Source organism: Chrysemys picta, chromosome 14, assembly GCF_011386835.1.
Source record: "Chrysemys picta bellii isolate R12L10 chromosome 14, ASM1138683v2, whole genome shotgun sequence".
NCBI lineage: Eukaryota > Metazoa > Chordata > Testudines > Emydidae > Chrysemys > Chrysemys picta.
The window spans coordinates 23,557,603-23,580,486 of record NC_088804.1 but is presented as its reverse complement, the minus strand read 5'-3'; the positions used below and the strand labels follow the sequence as shown (position 1 = coordinate 23,580,486).

Here is a 22,884-nt window from a genome sequence, read left to right as displayed (position 1 = left end):
CCACAATAGTATGATTAGCAGATGAATGAAATGAATATTCAGTGTCTCTCTCTGCTGTACAATACAAAACAAAATGGAAACATCCTGTAGAGGGAAATACTGAAGTCTTTACTCAGTTCCTAGTCCTAACTCAGGCAAAACTCTCTTATTGTAGCCACTAGTAGTCCCTAAGTAGGGCTGAATAGAAACTGAGTAAGGACACCAGGTGTTGACCCATAACAAAGTCTCTTTTCATGGAGCAACTTCATTGTAAGTGGAGTTTCACAAAGCTGAAATTGCTATTTGCACAATGCAGTGCATTGAAACAGTTTGGGAATTTCATTGTACTTCACTGTTCACATATTGCACAGAGTTCATTATAAGCAGGAGGTGCACCTAAAACTGCTATTGAAGCCACTGTAAAAGTGACTTCAATGGGAATTTGGGGTTCACAAGGAATGAAAGATTAGGCTTGAAGGCCTTTTAATATAGGGAAAGAATTAACCAATGCATTTTGAATGTCTTGAACCACTATGATAATTTAAAAAATACTCCATTAGAATGATTTCTACACTCCAATTGAAATAATTTTTAAGGTAAAATCATTATTGTACACCTGAGTTTTCAAATGTAGCATGGAGGTTTTGCTACACATCCAGAGATCCATGTTTATTTTTCATCTTGCTAATACTAACACAGAGCCACTGTTCAGGTCATTAAAAAGGTTGCAAGATAAGTACAAATTAAAAGCAACCAGGAACATGGGAAGATTACAGAGAGTAAAGGTGTAAGATTTTTTTCCTAACATTCTCAGAAATTCTAAGTAATAATTAGAAGAATAGAATCAGAGAAATTTGGGGAGAGGAGATACCGTTCAGAAACAGATTTCTGAGACAATTAAATGGTCATTTTGTCACTGCATTTGCTGTTTCCACTCCACTATACAAAACATTTGCTGAGAAGAGCAGGGTAGAAGCAGAATGGTTTGATTACGGCATTTGATCATATGAAGAAACTAAAGTTCCCTTACAACATCTGTTTGCTTAGTGAAGGATTATAATAATTAAGAGCTATTAGAGCCATATTGAGAACTTTTATGTTCATGCCTACTTATCCTAGAGTTGGCTGTGAATCTTGTATTAGTTTGTCGAATGCCCTATATACTTCCCAGTGATTAAAAAATGCTATCCAAATGTTGATACCAAGCCAGGAGTTGTGGTGTTGTTTTTGTTTGTTTGTTTTTGTTTTTAGAATCCATTCATTTAAAGGGTTTAGTGAAATATGCACATAACCTTGTGCTGTTAACAACATTTTTCCAAATAGATTAGTGTTTCCTGAGGATTTGATGGAATAATTTTGCCAACAAAAAGAAATTGATAATTTTGAGGTCCGAAAACTACCACGTAAAGTGTGTCAATAACTAAATATATGGTCCAAATCCAAACTATGGTTAAGGCTACAATACTGTCTGTCCATCTCTCCCTGCGGACACATGACTCTCATTGTATTATACACCTGTATAGAGTGGAGAATTCAACACAGTTCTGTATATTGCACCCAAGGAACCTGCCCTGGAAACCAGCAGGAACTGGAGTTATGTCTTGCTTAGAATTGGTCACATTATTCATAGTCAGTAATTCATACAAGAAATTTAACTTGTAGTTGAAATAGCTGCAAATAGACTAATTTTACTAGTTTATTTGTTAATTGGAATTGTTCCGTTTATGTGAATCTTTGCTTGTGAACTATTCACTTCAGCAATTAATGATTTACCATTTGTAATTGACTGCTTTGCTTGGTATTGTTCCTACTTTCTGGTTGGCTGATTGATACTTGAAATATTATAAGCGGGAGGAGTACAGATATTGAATACCCATATTCACCTGTGAATAGCTCTGTTCTTTGGCAAATAGGTGTATTTTTACAGAGAACAACCATTCTCTAATAATTTGTGTGAGCTGAGCTAGGTGGGTGGGTGAACTGTTTGCCTTCACATGTATGAGACGTGAACAAAAAAGGACATGAATGTGGTCAAAGCAAACAGCAGTTCAGAACCTGAATGAATGGTCACAAGCACTATTTTTCTGGTTGCCTTGATCTAACTGTGATGCTGCTCATAAAGGACAGGATGAGTAGTGTCTCAAAGGGGGCAAGGAGGAGGCAAGGTCCTAGCTCTGTCCCACAAAGGTGTATGGCAATGGTCATACTTGTTCTTTGGTCCTTGGAGCTGCATGAAGCAGAATGCCTCCTGGGGCTCCCTCTAAGGCAGTGTGGCTTTACACTGCTCCTAGTGTAAATGACACAGTAGGGCACACAGAGTATGGACCAAATTCTGTGCTCTAACGCCTGTTCACCTATTTCATGACCGAAACAGAGAAGAATTTGGTCCACTGTCTCTATGAACTTGCTTGGGACAAAGAAATCCAGGTGTCGTTTGCATCCATCACAAGTTAGTTGTGTTATATGGGTGTAAATGAGAGTTGGTGGCTCCTGAACTGTCTCTATTGCCAAACTATTATTCTTGCTGTGACAATTCTTAGTTTAAAATAGGTATTTAATTCATTTCTGAACAGCACAATATGATGTATAGAAGCATGTTTCTTTGATTCTGCTAGTACTCAGCATGTTGTCCAGGCTGGTGGCTTAGATGTAATGATGAGTTTCTTTTTTAGGGCCTACATTGCTCTCTGGTCAGCAATTTCATGTAGAAAAGGGCAGTGGGGGCTGATGTCGTTATGCAAGCAGGTCCAACTCTTTAGCAACTCCTCATCCAATCTGGCACCTAGAAGAGAATGCTGTAGTGTGACGTGCTGATAAGCTGTTCAACATGTTGGACAGGTGTGGTGTGAGATCTCATATGTGGGTGATTTTAACTGGTTTCAGGAACACTGGTGCCCTGCTCAAAAGATGTGCTGCAGGGAGTGAAGGCCTCATGCAGAAACCAGGGCAAAACACCAGCTTGGAGTTGACAGAGGTGTGATCTGTCAGCTGATTCTAGTCTCTTAGAACAGATCCTTCCCTATTGCTTACCTCAAGTTCCGCTCTATGCTGAGAGCAGAAAACTATTTGTGGGAGAGTTTAGGCAGTGCCTCTTCTTGACTCACTAAGCAATTCCTACATTCGCTGCTGCTGAATGCAGATTGCTGGCCATGTGCAGATCTTGCTGCTATCAAATAATAGTTTGCTCCAGAGATTTGTGATCACAAATTCTGGGCTTTGCGCAATGGACACAATTGTGGGCATTTCACTGGGGAATTCAATCTTAATTATTTTTAAAGATTAAAAGTGTCAATTATTTCTAGTTTTGTGCACGTGCAGAGGAAGTTTAGGAACAGAAACTAGAACTCCAGACTCCTGGTCCTGTTCTACTTATGTGTTTTGCCTGTATCCCTTCATTATAGAAACTAACTTAACAGGTAATTTAAGAATTCTAGGTTCCTTTCCTAGACTTTCTATGTGACCTTAAGCAAGTAGCTTAACTCTCTGTGTCTTCATTTATCCTTTCCACAAAATGGGGATAACAGCTCTTACCTATACTACAAGGGTGCTGAGAGGAATAGTACATTAATGCATGTTAAAGCTGTTGAGCTCCTTGAATGGAGGGCCTGAATAGAAAGGCCAAGAAGTTATAAAAATTCATCTGCTATAATAACTTCAGTTTTTCAGGTGTTTGTTAACTGTGTTTATTACTACTTGCCCTGGGGAAGTCACATTGTGACTAAGGAAATAATATAAATGAGAGATATGAAGAATCATCTTTGACTTACCAAACTTTAAGCAGTAGTTGGTTTCAGACAGGAGAATGCCTTCCTTATCCGAATAAGTAACCTGAGTAAGTGCCTTCTGACTTCTTAGTCTCGTTTGTTGGATATGCATGTTCCAAACTTCATAACACATGGAGATGAGATATGTGAGATTTTTCAGACAGAAGTTTACTGAACCTGAGTAATTTGAATGGGAGATTTGGGTTCTGCTGCTCTTTCATTTTAACTACACTTAAAAGCAAGGAAGCATGGGATCCAAGTGACATGAGAATAAGGTGCTTAGTGTAGATTTCCTTCACTCTGTGTTTAGGCTGGTCCACGTTTCAGTGTAGCAGAAAGTGTTCTTATTATCATCTGTTCCCTATGTATTCATGTCTATGTAATTCTCTCCTCTAATGCTAACAGTTGATTTGAGCTCTCTGAAGTTGCTCCAAATGTAATACCAGTACAGGATGCTGGATTAGAGCAGCTGGCTTGCTTCCTGTGGCCTATTTCTGAGCTTTCTGTATCAGACAGCTGCAGTACTTTCAGCAAAGAACCAAATGCTAGTACACTTCAAAGTTTCTGGCGCCTAATGATAGCCACCCATTACACTGGCATGCTGTCACATCCATCCCCACTCCGATCCCCAATAATTTAATACCACATTATTATTGGCATGAAGAAGCTGCAGATTTATTAACACACAAAATATCCAACTAAACAAGCATTAATCATGCACATTACATCAAATTAACATGTAGAAAATTAATATTCTTGACCTTGCCAGTGGGCAGAATAATAAATCTTGGAGTAGAATATTACTAGTGGAAGGTTCCAACTACTCCAGCCAATGTGTGAGAGAAGCATGGATCTCTCCACATGGAAATAACATTTCATTCCAACTACAGACAGTCCCGCCCCTATGAAACAGAGCCTCTGACTTCTCTAAGCAGGAATAATAGCTAGATTGCCACGCCTCTTGTAAAGAAAGCATTGCCATTCACCATTTATGTTGCCACTCTTGGGGGAGGGAGAAAAAAAGGCAGTCCACCCCTAATTTCTGTTACATAGTAAGGCACTTCTGAAAGGTGCAGATTGACAACAACTTGGGGGTCTTCTTTTTAATCCAAAGAATTGGTACAGTCTGGACAATGATGGTACAAGCCTTTCCACAGCATTCACCATCTCTAGGCTTCAGGGAGAATTTCAGTGTCCATAGCCCATTCAGTGCTCCACCTCTATGCAGAGAATGCCAGTTCTGTTTTTGTTTTTTTTTTGTGATGTTTGTATACATCTTCAAGGAACTGGACTGAGATACCAATTCATTTTTCCTATGTTTCAAAATTTCCATCAGACAGTAATCATTTTCATTCATTACCAGCCTAGGCTGGTTTTCATCCAGTGATCTATTCTAAAGGTGAAAAGTTCCATTCCAAAACCCGTGAGCTGTTCCCTTCTATATCCCTCACTTTCTTAGTTATTTCATACAAAAATATACAGGCAGACCAACAACAGGATATCCCTTGTCTGTTACTGATAGCAGTGAACACTCATTGTGTATGTCTGGTCTGTAATTTATGTGCTGTCTATTGAAAGAAAATAAAATTTTTCTATTGTTGTGCTCAACATTTTGCGCTGCAGTCAGATCCCTGTCCTAAGAACCAGCCATATCAATTCAGACTGTGATCTCCTGAGATCTCAGACAATAAGCAACATCAGGCCTGGTCATGATCATTTCTGCTCCCAACCCCTTTCTTTTGTCCTCCTTTTTTAATGGAAGAATTTAAACTGCTTCATATTTTTTAAGGGCTTTGAAGCTTCTGCAAGGTACACTGAAAATCAACTGACTGCTTGGGCCCTTCAAACAGATGCATTTTTATATCTTCTATAGATAAATATGCATATAGAGCAGATTCTGCTTCCCCTTTCTTCCTCTGCAGAACATGGTTCTGCTGCTGGTTGAGCAAGGGATGGAATGCCCTTTTATGGGCCCTGTGTACCATGTTGGTCAGTGACTTCTATGCTGCCGCCCAAGGGTTTTTAAGGTGGAGTGGAGGATATGCTAGGGTGTGGCTGGTGAATCTGTCACAAAGCGGATTCACTGGCTGAAAATGTGACACCGATGTATGGAAGCAACCTGAATTTCTTAGGGTGCAGTGATGGCCGTGGAGCAGCTCCATAACCAGCGAGGGGGATTTTGTTATACGGGGCTTGGCACCAGGAATTACCCATAATAAGTACAAAGAGAATATAATATAAGACAGTATTATATGGCTTCTTTGGAGTGGAGAGGGAGAATTGTGTAACTCATAAGTATTTGAGCAAAGTGAAACCCTCTTGAGTTGTGCTGTGGTCTTTCCAAACTAATTAAATTAGAGCTGTCCCTGTCAAGAGTCAGTTTGGGCAGGAGGGAGGCTGTGTTCACAGTGTGGGAAGAACCCCGACATAAACAGGTGCAAATCCATTGGCTTCAGTGGAGTTGTTCTTGCTTACATCAGGGTTGAATTTGGCCCAGGGCATCAGCAGAGCCATTACCAGTATAAACATTTTGATTTAGCCGTACAGGAGCCTCCCATATCTGTAGAAATATGATGGACTGATATTAGTTCCCATTGCTTGCATGGTGTCAATGGTGTGTGTATGGAGTATGTCTGTGAGTATATCCATGTATGTGCACGTATAGATTGTTTTGGGCAGTGATGTATCATGTTATTTCTGCTAGCAAAGAAATGGTGCATAACTCAGTTATGAAGATAATTCCCTCTTGTATGAAAATGAATTCCATTATATTACAGCTTACTGTTAGGTATTTATATTAAATGTGTTAATTTCATTTTTACCTAGCAGTTTAGTTAATAATTATAACAAATGTTGATGAGGGAGCTGTCTGTTCTCGACTTCTCTCTATCTGTACCAAGGATAGGTTTCTTAACTTTTCTGATATCTTAATTTTCCCTACAAACACAGGGCCATTCTAGGAAAGCATTTTCCTGGTTTTGTCAAATGAACTGTCACAATCCTAGACACATTTGGGTTGCAAGTGACTTCCCCAGGGTCACCTAACCTTGCAGGATGTAAAGTGAAAAGTTTTGTGTGGAGTTTGTTTGTTTATGAGAAGGGGGAAAAAGCCAGAACAGAACTACATAATTGCTTTCATTTCAATTCTTACTAACTTATTTTGCCTTTAGAAGCACCTTTAAAGTCACCCCCCCCAGACTGTGCTGTTGAGGTGTTTAAAGAACAGTCACACACCTACCTCACTGTTTCAAACATTTACTTTACATATGAAAAATATTCAAATAGGAAAAAAGGACAAAGAAAATAAACCCACACAAACAAACATGGGAATGGGCGACAGGGGATGGATCGCTTGATGATTACCTGCTCTGTTCATTCCCTCTGGGGCACCTGCCATTGGTCACTGTCGGAAGACAGGGTACTGGGCTAGATGGACCTTTGGTCTGACCCCGTATGGCCGTTCTTAATGTTCTAACATTGTTGCGACTTGCATTTAGTGTCCAGTGCGGATAGATGGAATAAATAGGTGACCAGCTGCGGGATGGCACCAGCTTCAGTTGGTTTGGATGAGGGTGGTTTACGTCTTGCTCCTTCTCATAGGTACGTTCATCCTCTGCACAAGGGAAGGGCATAAAGGTTGTTAGCACAGGCTAGATCTCCAGTGGAGAGAGTTGTGGGTAGAGCTAAGTGTCATCTTCCCTGTCGCTTGTTTAGTTGGAGAACCTCACTGCACTGGACCCAAAAAACTGCCTAGAGCTGAAGAGGGTGCAGTCCCCTTTTCCCCCATGTTGTTTTGGGATTAGTTTATTAAAGTTGCACCCTCATATCCTGAACTGATTCCTGCTCTCCATGCCTTATTTCCTGAATCAAAAACTCTGATGTCACAAACTCGGCTTCATGACTCCAGCTTGGGAAGGAGAAGAGCAGTTATAGAGGAGGTAGCTCCTAGTTAACACACAGATATGCTTGATAATGGGTAAAAAGGGCAAAAAAAGCATGAAAGGGAAATGGATTTAAATTTAAATGCGCTACATGCTGGAGAATCTCAGCTAACATAAAAGTCACTCTTCTAAAAGCGGTGAATGTGACAACACAAGCGGCTCAGACCAAATACAATTTCGAAGCTTTCAATAGCCAGAGAAACTGAAATGTAAGGAAAAGCTATCCCTAATCAGGGACTAGATTGTGCAAGCTTTGCTCACGCTGGTGAGCACCTATTCACACAAGTAGTTTTATTAACATCCAGGAACTACTCCTATGACTACTCACTGTTATGAGGGTGGGTGGTACTCTCTAGCCCTACACGAATAAAGGGAGAAAAAGCCAGGCACGCTTATAGACCGCCTCTGTGTGCTGCCTCAGGATGCAGGTGTGAAAAGGAGATCTTCCTAGGGCAGGCAGTGTGACAGTAACTTCCCTTTTCCTTTTTGCCATAAAGAGGGTGTGATTTCTGTTCGGGGAGGGAGGCACAGGGACAGGAGTTTTTATTTAAAAAAAAACCACATGAACAAAAACACACCTATTTTTACAAAGAAGATTCCACAGAAAAGCATTGTGCTATTTCAGGCTACATTTGCTTTTACATCATACGGTCTGCGACATAATTTCTTTCTTCCTTTTCTTTTAAAATTCATGTCTCTTGGAGCTTTGGAATTGTTCTTCAGTTACTGATCATTGGTAGCCAATTATTCATATACTGTCATTGTTTTAAAATTCTCACTTTCAGAGAGTGGTTTGCACCATTTGGGTTTGCTGGGCTACCTGATTCCACTGGAATTGAGAAATACCCTGGTGCAAATAACTAAAATAAAACAACTTGTATTGTTCCATAAGAGGATGAAAGTGCTGAATGAATGACATTGTGCGATTGTAAACACTTTGGAGCTTGCACTGTTTCTTTGTTAATGTTTATACAGTGCCCAGCAGAATGGCCAACCTGTTGGCACTACTGTAATATAAATATTTCCTAGGAATGATTAGAGAAGCTTACAATCAACCTAAATATTTCCAAATAGCATAAAATTACAGCAAAATAGACAGCAGTTACATTGTCTTTAGATTCAACCTACGTATTTTTAAATTTAAAAATACAATCTTGACATCTCTTCAGATACATTGAACATTTGATCTGTAACAGCTATGCACAGTTGTGTGTTCATATGTTTGTGCTTTCAACGGTTTAACTCAGAATACAAGGGCCAGATTTTGCTAAAATCATCCATGTGAGAAGGCACTAGTAAAAAAAATATATATATATTTCCCAACTGATTGCACCATACTCCTTTTGAAACTGGAAGTCCAACTTCAATGTTACTTTAACAGTTATTTTGTCATTAGTGTTTCACTTAAATACAACCACCCTGAAAAGAAGCATGAAAGATTTCTAATGATAGATACATGATACAGTATATATCCATTATACTTTTCTCCTTCTTCCACTGCCCTGGATGAAATAGCTTCATTTGATCAATATACAGTGTACACTCTTGCCTGAATAAACAGGCTGCATAGATTGTTGTATATGCTGAACTGTGCCATGCTTGGCCAGATGCCCTCACATTCCAGATGTGTTGTGAAGCCAAATGCTTTCAGCCATCTGAAAACTATGGATACGTACTGCAATTGCATTTTTTCCTAAGCATATTATTATTTTGGTAATAGATATCTAGCAAGTTCTCCATATATAGTTATATGGTTAGTTTAGTTCTTTAAAAAAACACTATTATCTAATATGCATATATTTATATGTATTTTATCTTTTCACTTCTCTTTAGACTAAAGCGTTCAGTAGAAATAGATTAGTTTGATCAATTACTGATCGCGCTCTTAATGTTTTGATAGAATTTTCCTTCCTAAAAGGCATTACTTTTATGTGTAAAATACACGTAGAGTGCCAGTGTGAAAAACTAACATAAAGCTAGTCAGTTCCTAACTATCCTATTCAGGAAGAGTGTATTAGATTTACATCACCAGTTGCATTACTTAAAAAAAAAAAAGACAGAATCCCTGTTGGGTGCCCATGTAGCTTATGCTGAGTAAATATTGACAAAGTAGTCTAAAGAGCAAACACTTTGACATTTGTAAGGTCCACTGGAAGGTCTTGTATATATTTATACAGCAAGAATGAGTACAGCATACCAATTTTCTTGAACTTGCTCCTGACATAATTCTGCATGGGCTTTCTTGTTGGGGAGAGAAGTGTGTTTAAATGTGAATGGGTCATTTGTTGCATCCATAATGAATATCTTGAATCACTGTTAGTCAGGTGTTTCTGAATTTAGAGTCACCAGCTTTACCACAAAAAAGAAAAGAAAAAAAGAAATCTTGTTTTTTAATGTATTGTAATCAGTGTACATTGTTTTTACTTTGTAGGAATTTTATTGATGTTTTTGTCCTCTATATTTATTGAAAATTGAGTCTCAAAAATGTAATGAGTAAAAAATGCTTGCTTAATTTAAATTGTGAATCTGTCTGTTAAGAAATGCATTAGGGGTAGGAGAAGCATAAGACATATTAATTGACAGACAGGAGCTGCTGTCTCTGAGGTTGATACAAGTAATTTATTACTTTAGAAATGAATGCCACCTCCAGAATGTGCTTCATTAATTTCAAATTTAGTTTTAATTTCAAGCTGTTGCCCCTTGAGAAGAATAAGGTGGCAAATTATGTTTGAAGAGCAGATTTTTTTTCTTGCTCTGAAGAAACATTAAATTTTAACTGTTTAATTTTACAAATAAATGCAGTTCTTTAGCTGAAATATTTAAACAGCTGATGGAAAGTATAATCAACAGTCACTAACTCTTGTTGTTTTTGTTTTGTCCATGATAGCCTATGTTTCAGATGAACTGAAGGCCGCAGCACTGGTGGAGGAAGACATGGAACCTGATGAAAATGCAATTGATGGGGAACCTTCAGCAAAATACGTGTGTCCGGAAAAAGACTACAGTAAGAACTGCCAGAGCTACCAAAACTCTCCAGCTGCTGAATTTTCCAGCCATGAAATGGACAGTGAGTCACACATCAGTGAGACAAGTGACCGAATGGCAGATTTTGAAAGCAGCTCTATCAAAAATGAGGAAGAGAGCAAGGAGGTTGCAATACCACTTGAAGATTCTGCTGTATCTGATAGCTTAGAACAAATGAAAGCCGTATATAATAACTTCCTTTCCAATTCCTACTGGTCCAATCTCAATTTGAATCTCCACCAGCCGACTTCAGAAAAAAACAATGGTAGCAGCAGCAGTAGCAGCAGCAGCAGTAGCAGTTGTGGGAGTGGTAGCTTTGACTGGCATCAGACTGCTATGGCAAAGACACTGCAGCAAGTTTCTCAGAGCAGAATTCTTCCTGAACCAAGTCTTTTTAGCACAGTTCAGTTGTACAGACAAAGCAGTAAGCTTTATGGCTCTATATTTACTGGAGCCAGTAAATTCCGTTGTAAAGACTGCAGTGCTGCCTATGACACTTTAGTAGAATTAACAGTGCACATGAATGAAACAGGACATTATCGAGATGACAACCATGAAACTGATAACAATAACCCTAAAAGATGGTCCAAACCTCGTAAACGTTCTTTGCTTGAAATGGAAGGGAAAGAAGATGCCCAGAAAGTATTAAAGTGTATGTACTGTGGCCATTCATTTGAATCTCTTCAGGACTTGAGTGTTCATATGATCAAAACAAAACACTACCAAAAAGTGCCTCTGAAGGAACCTGTTACACCTGTAGCAGCAAAAATTATCCCAGCTACTAGAAAAAAAGCATCACTGGAGCTTGAACTTCCAAGCTCTCCAGATTCCACAGGTGGGACACCAAAAGCAACAATCTCGGACACCAACGACGCGCTACAAAAGAATGCAAATCCTTACATTACGCCAAATAATCGTTACGGTCACCAGAATGGTGCCAGCTACGCTTGGCATTTTGAGGCAAGGAAATCTCAAATTCTCAAATGCATGGAGTGTGGAAGTTCCCATGATACTTTGCAGGAACTCACTGCCCACATGATGGTGACAGGACATTTTATAAAAGTCACCAACTCTGCCATGAAGAAAGGGAAGCCAATTATAGAAGCCCCAGTGACGCCAACAATAACAGCTCTACTAGACGAAAAAGTACAGTCTGTGCCACTTGCAGCCACCACTTTTACTTCTCCCTCCAACACGCCTTCTAGTGTCTCCCCAAAATTGAATGTTGAAGTAAAAAAAGAAGTAGATAAAGAGAGAGGGATTGCTGATGATAAAATGAAAGAGAAAGAGAAGTCAAATGAAGATGAGGAAAAGTATGATATCTCCTCAAAATATCATTATTTGACTGAAAATGACCTGGAAGAAAGTCCTAAAGGGGGGCTAGATATTTTAAAGTCTTTAGAAAACACAGTAACATCAGCTATAAACAAAGCCCAGAATGGTACACCAAGCTGGGGTGGCTACCCCAGTATTCATGCTGCCTACCAGCTACCTAACATGATGAAGCTGTCGTTGGGTTCATCAGGAAAAAGTACACCCTTAAAAACTATGTTTGGAAACAATGAAATAGTGTCACCAACTAAAAACCAGCCCCTACTGTCGCCACCAAGCAGTCAAACCTCCCCTGTGCCAAAAACGAACTTTCATGCCATGGAAGAACTGGTAAAGAAAGTCACTGAGAAAGTGATTAAAGTTGAGGAAAAAATGAAAGAACCTGAAGGAAAGCTGTCTCCAGTGAAACGTGCGACACCTTCGCCATGCAGCAGCGAAATCAGTGAACCCCTCAAAATGGATGCTTCTAACGATGGTGGTTTTAAAAGCCAACAGAACAGCCCAGTTCCTCAGAGGGATAGTTGCAAGGATAGTCCAACTATAGAACCAGTGGAAAATGGTAAAGAGCCTGTAAAGTCAATTGCAAGTACATTAAGCAGCAGCACAGCTATTATTACAGATCATCCTCCTGAACAACCATTTGTAAATCCATTAAGTGCACTGCAGTCTGTCATGAATATTCATCTTGGGAAAGCAGCAAAGCCATCTTTGCCTGCTCTGGATCCAATGAGCATGCTTTTTAAAATGAGCAACAGTTTGGCAGAAAAGGCTGCGGTGGCCACCCCACCTTTGCAGTGCAAAAAACCAGACCACTTAGACCGTTATTTTTATCATGTCAACAATGACCAACCCATAGATTTGACGAAAGGCAAGAGTGACAAAAGCTGCTCTTTGGGTTCAGCGCTTTTGTCATCCACATCAACATCTTCTGCATCTTCTTCATCTACAGTGACAACAGCAAAGACATCTGCAGTCGTGTCATTCATGTCAAACTCGCCGCTACGCGAGAATGCCTTGTCAGATATATCTGATATGCTGAAGAACCTGACAGAAAGTCACACATCAAAATCTTCCACACCTTCCAGCATATCTGAGAAATCTGACATTGATGGTACCACAATAGAGGAACCAGAAGAGACTACACCAGCTCAGAAAAGGAAGGGACGTCAGTCTAACTGGAACCCTCAGCACTTGCTCATTCTGCAGGCCCAGTTTGCAGCCAGTTTACGACAGACATCAGAGGGAAAATACATTATGTCAGACTTGAGCCCTCAAGAAAGAATGCACATTTCAAGGTTTACGGGACTCTCAATGACCACAATTAGCCACTGGCTAGCCAATGTGAAATACCAGCTCCGAAGGACGGGAGGAACTAAGTTCCTTAAAAATTTGGACACTGGGCATCCAGTGTTCTTTTGTAATGACTGTGCTTCACAGATCAGAACTCCTTCAACTTATATCAGTCACCTCGAATCACATCTAGGTTTCAGGTTAAGAGACCTGTCCAAACTGTCCAATGAACAGATTAACAATCAGATAGCACAAACAAAGTCACCATCTGAAAAACTGGTGACATCATCTCCAGAGGAAGAAATTGGAACTTCCTATCAGTGTAAACTTTGTAACAGGACTTTTGCAAGCAAGCATGCTGTTAAACTTCATCTTAGTAAAACACATGGGAAGTCACCAGAGGATCATCTTCTGTATGTTTCGGAGTTAGAGAAGCAGTAGCATTTGCTTTTGATTAAAATAACTGTAATTTGCTTTGAGGAAAACTGTCAAAGACGCCTTAAAGCTACTGTTTAGTTCTTGGCACATGTTCTTATTTTAACTCCAGAGAGTCACTCTGGGCTGAACTGTTTTGTATAATTGTACAGTGTTTAATAGAGGTGCATAATCAGCTGTTGTTACTGGTAAAATATGAAGGTTAAAATGCAGTGGTAAGTGTTTGGAACTTTGTGTAAATTGGATTTAGTTGCTGTGCATCCCTCTGATGCATCAAGCTGCATGCATTAACAGACAGTTTAATTAAGCATTTATAACTAATCCTGGTGCACTTTTTTCACGTGACCTAAGTGTGCTGGTATTTCTCACCCTATAATCTTTAGCCCTCTGAGTACTTTGAAACACTTTTTCTTTAATTTGGTAAAATGTATGGATATGTTTTTTAAAACCCTTACCAGCTTAGTTCTAATTACTAATATGAACCTCCATTTATGCAGAGGTGTATCACACCTTGAAATTTAAAATATTATTTTCACATTGAAACATAGATGTATATATTGTATAGATTTCAAAATCTCTTATGGAAATGTAATTGTGGTTAATGCCATGTTTTTCTTCAGCATTTTTAGCAATGACGGTTTTTGTACCTGATATGCCTCAGGTATAAGCTATACCTATATATAGTGTATATTTCTTTTTTTAGGTCTAAGGGTTTTTCTTTTAACATCCAAACATTGTAAATTATATGAAAGGTACCACACATAGCATTTATAAAGTATTCAAAAACATTATTCTTAAAGCAAAGTATGATTGTTTTGTTTTGCTATACAGTACATCTATATTGATAGAGGTTCATGTTTAAATTATACATATTTATTAGTATCGTTATCATTTGTTTTTAAACCATCTGAATAACAGAAGCCACGGACTGCATCCTTGGCATGCATTAGAACTATTTTGCACAACATGACTTTTAAAGGTATTTATTAGTAAAAGAAAATTTAAATAAAATAAAAAATGAGAGAATTCAAAATAAACTCAGTGCTCAAAGGGTTAAATCTATTTGAAAAACTTGTACTGTATTTCCTAAACATTGATAAAGCCTTTAAAATGTTTGTACTGTAATATTTTGCTTAAAAGTTATGAGGCATTCTGTGATATAACCTTTTACTTATTTATAAGCGCTATTGGTTGTTATTTCATATTGTAGAATGCCTTTTTATTTCAATTGGTAACTTTCTGTTTTGTTCTGCCTAATTATTCTCCCAAGATTCCATACTGCAGCTTTATCTTTAGGCATATGAAAGGTAACCCGTGGTTACCAGCACACTAAGTGATTCTGTTCGTCTCCATTTTTGGCAGTTAATTTGCAGAAGTAACTGACAGCTGACACCATATGAGAATCTATGTATAAAATATTGGCATGTAAACAGCACAGACACTGTAATGCACTCTGTGCCCTGTTTTGTTGTTGACAATGAAGCACCATTATATGACTCTTCATATAACCTTTTTTTCTACAGCAGCATTAAAATTGTCTTTTTGCTATAATTTTGTGTTGCATTCACAATTATGTCTGAAATGTGCTACGACTAACGAGCACATTAAAATTAAATTGTATGCTATCTGTTTATGACTGAAGCTTGAGTAGGTTTCTTCATCTGCCAGGTGCTGGCAGTCAAAAGCTGCACATAAATCACTGGAGTTTTAGTGAACTTTAGCATTTAAAGAGCAGGGTAGCACTTATTCAAAGGCTGCATTAACAAAAATTTTCCCCAAGAAAAGATAAATGAATGTTATAACTCCACTTTAGAGATCGGGTAAGATTGACTGTAAAGAAGAGAGTTTATAAGCAACATGTGCGGCAAGGCAAATAGGTATTTTGCTGTGCTGTATATTCAGACTCAGATAGTGATGCTTAAATTAATTCCTCTTGAATATACTGAATAGAGTCTGCAAGTAGTATTGGTAGGTGCTTCATGTCCAAATTTTTATTTATTAAAAAAACAAACTCAAAAAAACCAAATAATCTCTTTTTAAAATGGACCAGTTACCTGCCTACTGTTCTTTCTTTCTTTCTTGTTATCCTCTGTAATGTAAAGGCTGGTATCTATTTCTTTTAAAACATTAGAAATCGGTCTGTTCATTTTATAAATAACACAACTTGAAGTAATATGTATTATTAGTAAACAGGCCCCATGAATAGCAATAATCAAGGCCAGTACTTGGATTATGGACTAGAACTCTGGGGTGAGGAGGTGTTTAGATTTTTGGATTGTTTTTTTCTTTTTGTCATTTGGCTCAATATTTAAATCTGATTTTAAGGTCATTAGTGTATTGAAGCTGATGGTCTCAACTCGGATCCTAATGGACAGTCATCTGTACGACAGAACTGCTGCACATAATTTTTGCTGGTTAGCTGTATCATCTCAACTGTATGACCCTACCTTCTTAGAAAAGGTAACCCCTTCAGGCCAGGGCTGAGGTCTTTTTCTCTTTAGTGAAACATTCCTTAAGGCTGTCTGTATTTTTAAGCCTAGATTATCTCAGACCACATTGTAGCCAGAATCCTTCCTTCTGGGAACACAGATTTTCTCCTTGAAAATTAGAACATCTTAAATATAGCATTGGATTTCAGAACAGAATTTCACTAGTTGTGAGGTTGGCAGATTATTACATACATTTGCAACCCTTATATTTTCAAAAGGCACCATTTGATTGTAAGGTGGCAATGGTAAATAGCATTGTACAAAATTTTGCTATTTTTACAGCTTGGGGGAAGGGAAAAACAGGAGAGACAAACTCCTCAGTCCTTTTCAGTGTTTTGTTTATTGTCAAAATGCAGACGGGAGGAGGTAATGATTGTGAACATCAAATACTACATATGCAGCCCCTCCTCATTTGTGGTGATAATCAGTACCTGGGGCAAAATATCATCATATCAATATGCAGTGAGGAGGAGAACTAGTAGAAATACAGGGAGCAGCCATATCAATTAGCGTGCACCATAAATGACTTTTTCATACATTTTCAAAATATGTCTGAAACATTGCAAATAGCTAATCAGGATCTGGATGCCCCAAATTTATTAAAATAAAGTTCAGTTTGCATCTTAGAAGCTCCAAGACTGGCATACCAATGTGATTTCACATTATAAAGAATTCAGAGAATCAATGATCTAGTGTAATATCCTTTTTCCCCATACACTGATATGTATTTTGGCATGGTAACTCTCAGTCCTAACCAAATCACCAGCCTCTCTCTGCTGGCATATATTTCCCCCACCCTATTAGACATGAAGATAAAAACGCAGGATTTTAAACTACATATGAGTCCCTAATTTTTGCTTTGCTCCTGATATTTTATCTAATTTTAGAAATATGCAGATCAAATGTGAGAGAGAACAAAATGCCTAAAGAAAGGGTTTTTAAATGAAATTGTGATGGGGTGGAAGAGCTTTAAATCACAGGTGTATAAAGGTGACCCTGGTCTAACCCCACCCAAGTAGTGGCTTGTTGCAGCATACTGTATATCTTCCAGCCATCACATTTACGCAGTATCTTAAAATAACATTTGTGATAAATGTGCAATTTAACTAATTTATGGTGCTATGATGTGCTCAGGGCTACATGCAAGATGAAAATCTTAAATGGAGCTTGAACAGCTCACTTCACAACAAGAAATCAATATGCCAGATCTTAGAGAGCTGTTCTCTGGAGTCAACATTTAGCAAAAATATCAGTGAATGTAGCTTTAAGTTTTAGGCAGCAAGAAATCTATAATTAACTGAAATATTACTTTTAGGTTAGTGTAAGGAATTTTTACTGGAACCTAAATCTCTCCAGCATTTTCATTATATTTTCTTTTGACATCAAAAATTGAAGATATGTTGTTCTAATTATACAGTTGCTTTCACTGTGCACGCTACAATGTAATTTTCTAACCAAAGCAAGACAGATTAGCTTTATTTAAAAACTTAATATTCACACTATTGGGATTATCTATTGCATTTTAATATGGCTGTTAATAAATGCTTAAATGATGTTTTTAAAAGTTAGAAACAGATATATCTATACATTTCATGGCAACAAGAGGTTTTGCTGTTTGTATCATGAGGTCATTTAAAAAATTATACACACACGTAAAACTGAAGCAGCTCCTTTAATTATGCAAGGCTTCATTTGAAAGCTACGTTCAACTGCAACAGAAAATTAATGAAGTATTCTATGTAGTATGAGGGGAAATGAGATGATGTTAACAGCTAAATTTATTAAATTTTGCATTTTAGAACTTGTCTCCAGAGAGCTTTGTAAGTTTCTTAGTAAATATCAAAATATTACAATTATTTTGTCCTGCTTCATCCCATTAGCTTTTTATAGTAAGACTGTGATAGTGCTTTACGAAGTAGTCTGATACCTGTACTGTTCATCAGAGCTGATATTGCATATGTTATAATGCAGGCAATGATCATAAAACTAAAAAAAAGGTTCCAAAGTTATTTAATGTTTAAAAAGTCATTGTATTTGTCTTTTAGCAAGCAGTGAAATCATCAATTGTATTTGACTGGACAGTTATTCCTTTGGTATTAGAAACACTAACCTGTATCTCCCTAGGGTATTATTAGTAAATACATATAATCTTTGGCTAAAGGAAACCAGTAAATTCTCCTCTCTTGGGACTTCATGCCAAGTTGTGCCTTCCAGCCTTTAGTTGACTGGCTGTAGGTAAATGAGTGAACAAGACATAATTATCCTCTGAATATAAAAAAAGGTTCTGAAGTTCAGGGTGTGGTAACATGGTAACAGTCTGTGAATTCCACTGAGTTTTCATAACTGTCGTAAAGTAATAAAAACCTTGTATATGTACAACCCTGATATTACAGCCCTTATTGGGGAAAACTCTCAATCAAGTCAATGCCTGATTTTTCCCAAGTAAGGACTAAAGAGTTAGAGCCCTTTATGAGAGGGAGCAGAATTCTGTATTACATGTGCAAAGAGTGTGTGTATGTGTAAAATGAATCAGTAAACATAAGGAATCTATGTGCATGAATCAGGAATGTACAATGAGGCTAACACATGTTTTCAGGTCTTGGAACTGAGCAGTAATTTTAAACGAACTTTTTAGTACAACAAAGATCACTAATATTTATTAATCCCTCATTGAATGATTTTATAGATGATACCATACACCCACAAATTAGACATAGTTGCACAGATACCATGGTGATTAGTGGTATAAAATCTTATTTTATACACCTACAGTGTATCTTTTAGTATATTGAATATACGTACAACAGAATGAGTGTAGAGACACAAACATTAGAGAAGGTTGTTTTTTTTAAGCAATAGATTACAACATTTACCTGGGACATATTTAATGTTTTCAACAGCTGTTGCTTAGTTCACTGTGTTTCCTTTGCCATATTTATAACTGGAAATGTGCTTCTGCTTAAATAATCTTTTAAGAGAGTTAAATTTAGATGTGCACTTTGAGATAGATGATGATGTGCCTACACCATTAGCTACCTACATACATGCACCCTTGTGTGTAACCAAAATATGTAACTGAGGATGCACAGAATATTTTAGCTCTATGAAAATGTGCCTATCCTTCATTCTAGGTGTCCTTATAAACAAATGGATACAAAAAAGTTTTTTAAAAAATTACAACCTGAGCGAAGCATAACAAAATATGAAGCCTTTTGGGTAACTATATAACAAACCATTCCTTTAGCAATCAGGTTTTAAGGGACACTTGGCTTGTTAAAATAAGATACAAAATTGTTCTTGATAGAGGCAGATGGGGTAAAAGAGAGAATTTTCATCTGTATTTTACAACATACAGAGGCCCACCCCTTTACATATAGCTAGATAAGTCTTCCATAACTACGATAAAAGGATTATCTGTCATTCCCCTCACTAGTTAGATTTTCCTACAGTCAGATTAGAATGAGGTTGTACATTTTTACTATGAGATATTTGAACTTTGAGTGGTAAGGGGACTTGGTAACACAAAACTGGGGTAATTTTCTGGTTTCGTACATTTTAATACCTGAATTTTAGGGCTCTATTGAATTGAATTTCATATGATTTAGCACTGAGGGAGAGCCCGTATTAGACCTGTCAGCCCCACACCACTCCCCGGAGAGGGTAGTGTGTTCATTTTTTTTAAAAATCAAAAAATAAATGCAGAGAGGGTAACTCTTTATTAACTTTTTTGTATAAATTAACAATTAAAAATACTTCTTTATTAAGCTTCAACATATCACATTCATTTTTTGCCTAGCAGGAAACTGGGGACATGTTTATAGCCATAATAATTGTGAGTTAGTGACCTTTCTAGCCAAGTGAAATGAAATTACTTGAAAATGAAATTCTTTTTAATTGGCGCATTTGTGGGGAGTGGGATGGGAAAAAGAGAGAGGATTTTATCTCTCTCTATGTATAGATATAAAAGCCCAAGGAATGTCCCCAGATTTAAACCTGTGCAGGGAAGGAGAATGAGGTAGGTGTGTCAGGAAGCAGAATCATATTCTCAGTGGTTTTTTTTTTTTTAAACTGGAGGTACAGTCACTGCAGTTACGCCTCAATGACCATGAAACCGAGTCGGCAAAAGCTGAAGGACTGAGCTCCTGAAAGCCTCATCAGGACTTGTCATCGCTCTAATGAATATCATTTAAATTGCTTTGTATATTGGTGGAGTTTGGATGTCGATTTAATTTGTGCATGTGTTTGAGTTCTTCTGCTTGGCTAGGCTAACAGAGAGCAACAGCCTAATGAAAAGTGAGTTGGTGACAGTGTGATGAGCCCCAACCCAATCAAATGTGTTTGAAGGGCTGTTTTGACAGGGATCTTAAAAGTCGATCTAGAAAAGAGGGTGCAGTGCTTTAGTTTAGTGCAATTGTTTCAGGCGAGGACTAGTGCTTTTTGTATCTATGAATGGCTGAACATTTTCTATGCAAACTCCAGCTCGTGATAAAACATGAATTCACTGCTGTAATTATGTTCGGCGGAATCAGAAGAATGGTGCTCCTAAGTGTCTTTTAAAATCACTCTAGTTAAAACACAATAACATGTTTATAAAGTCATTATTGGGGCACTCCCATCAATTGAGAAAAAATTAATTCCTTACACAGGGGTTACAGTGTCCATCTCTGTGTGTATGGCTGTGTCACACAGGGAGGGTGAATAGGGAGGACAACACAAGAGGGACTGGTAACACTGGAGGGCAGAGGTCATCCTTTTAGGGCCTCATGCTGGAGCTGTCATGCACATTAATTCCCATTCACCGCAATGGACTTTTGAGTGTGCAGTGATGGAGGAGCTGGGCTGGAGGCAGAGCAAATGGGAAAATCCTGTAAATGCATTCCAGTGCCACTTGGAACATCATGAATACCTATAGGGCCAGATCCTCAGCTAGTGTAAAGCAGCATAGCTCTTATTGAAACAGATCAGTACAGATTTACACTGCATGTTTGCCCTGACCCTGGTGGGGGTTAGGATTTAGAACTTCCCTCTCTCCTGGCAAAGTTACTATATGTGTCAGACCGGTGGCATAGTCTCTTGACTAATAAATCAATAATGCTTAGGCTTAAATCACATTTACTGAAAAGTTAATTTTACATACACACCGGAAAGGACCTATGGAATTCTATATGATTTGTTTTAAAGTCCAGTAGCAAAATCAGTTCTTCAAAACGGTATTAGCCATCCGCATAGATGGGTATTAACTGTGCACCTATCACTGTGGTATGTGCACTGAATGTCATTGTGTGACCAGGGTTGATTATTCTTACATTAGCTTCAAATCTAAGTATTTCCAAACCCCAAATAAGAATCATATTCAATTTTATTTAAAAGATCTGTGCAGCTGGATATCTGCATTGACTACATGGAATTCAAGTGGTATTCCAACAGGATTAACAGGGAATGGGTAAAATAGCCACATTAGCCTGTAAGCCAAACTAATGCCCCCAATGTCCTAAACCTGCTTTCTCTGCTCCCTCCAATGCACACAGTTTGGAATGTGGGGGAAAGGAACATGCGCTTGATCTTTACTTGCCAAGATGAAGAGAAATCAATTTCCAAAACACAATTACTGTCAGAGAAGGGAAATAAAATATTAGCCCTTGTTCTCTATTGCATCAGGAGTCATTGAACTTAAGAATAGTGCAAAACATTCTTGTACTCTATCATTCATCACAAAATACCACAAAATGAGCATACAGAAAGTTAAACATAAACATTAAAACATGCAATTTTATTTTCTTTGAATGAGCACAATAAATGTGTACATTGGAGGAAAAAGCTAAAAAGAAAAATCTGCAATCCCGATCCTGGTTTCTCATATATGATTAATGCATCAGATAAATTGTTCCACAATGGATCATGGAAACAAGCCCTCTATAATTCTGCCAAAGTCAGTGAGATCAGTGGGTTCTGTTGAGGGATTGCTGCACTGGCCACTCAAATGAAAGCACCTAACGGCAGATGTAACTTATGCTAATTTTTTATTCCTTGTGATTTCAAAATACTTTTGAAATGACGTGATGTGTAACGTTTTTCTCCCACTCCATTTGGACCAAATTCATTTATGACCCTCAGTGAAATCAACCGGAGCTGTTTGGTCCTAATTTGGTGCAGAATTAGGTCCTTCGTATTTCCTTTTTTTGGTCTAAATTGAATGCACATCCTCCTTCTCGATTTGATAAATGTTTTAATGTGTACATCAAACTCCAGACAGACTGTTTGCTACCCCTAATTTGAATGATGGGACTCCATTATGTCACTTAGTTAAATAATACAAAGATCTGGGATAGGCGAAGCATACCTCTGGGAAGACTGCACCCCTATTGGTAGGAAATATTTGTTATAGGACACGTGCTAGTCTGCAGCAAAAAGCTATTATGTTAAACACTATGTATAATCAAATTCAGGACCTGTGATGGAGTATTTAATGTTAAAAATCGTAAATTAGGTGTTGAAGAAGCACAAAGCACCCACTTGTACTTTCTTAATAGGGCTTTTTATTAAACACACTAGAAGAGATTCCAAAGAGGAAGAGATCAAAACAGCAGCCTAATCAGCTTTGTGTATTATCAGCTTCTCAGGAAGCACTGA

At 37.9% G+C, this 22,884-nt stretch overlaps 1 protein-coding gene across 3 annotated transcripts in view; it reads left to right on the top strand.

The window, feature by feature from the left end:
• The window catches only part of TSHZ3 (teashirt zinc finger homeobox 3), a 70,972-nt gene extending 55,656 nt beyond the window's left edge, over positions 1–15,316 (top strand). For all 3 annotated transcript variants that reach the window (XM_005289887.5, XM_024104143.3, XM_042852191.2), the window contains one exon: positions 10,572–15,316. In XM_005289887.5, the coding sequence (XP_005289944.3) occupies positions 10,572–13,771 (3,200 nt within the window). In that variant the 3' untranslated portion in view covers positions 13,772–15,316. The remainder of the gene's footprint in view (positions 1–10,571) is intronic.
• The last annotated feature ends 7,568 nt before the right edge of the window (positions 15,317–22,884 follow it).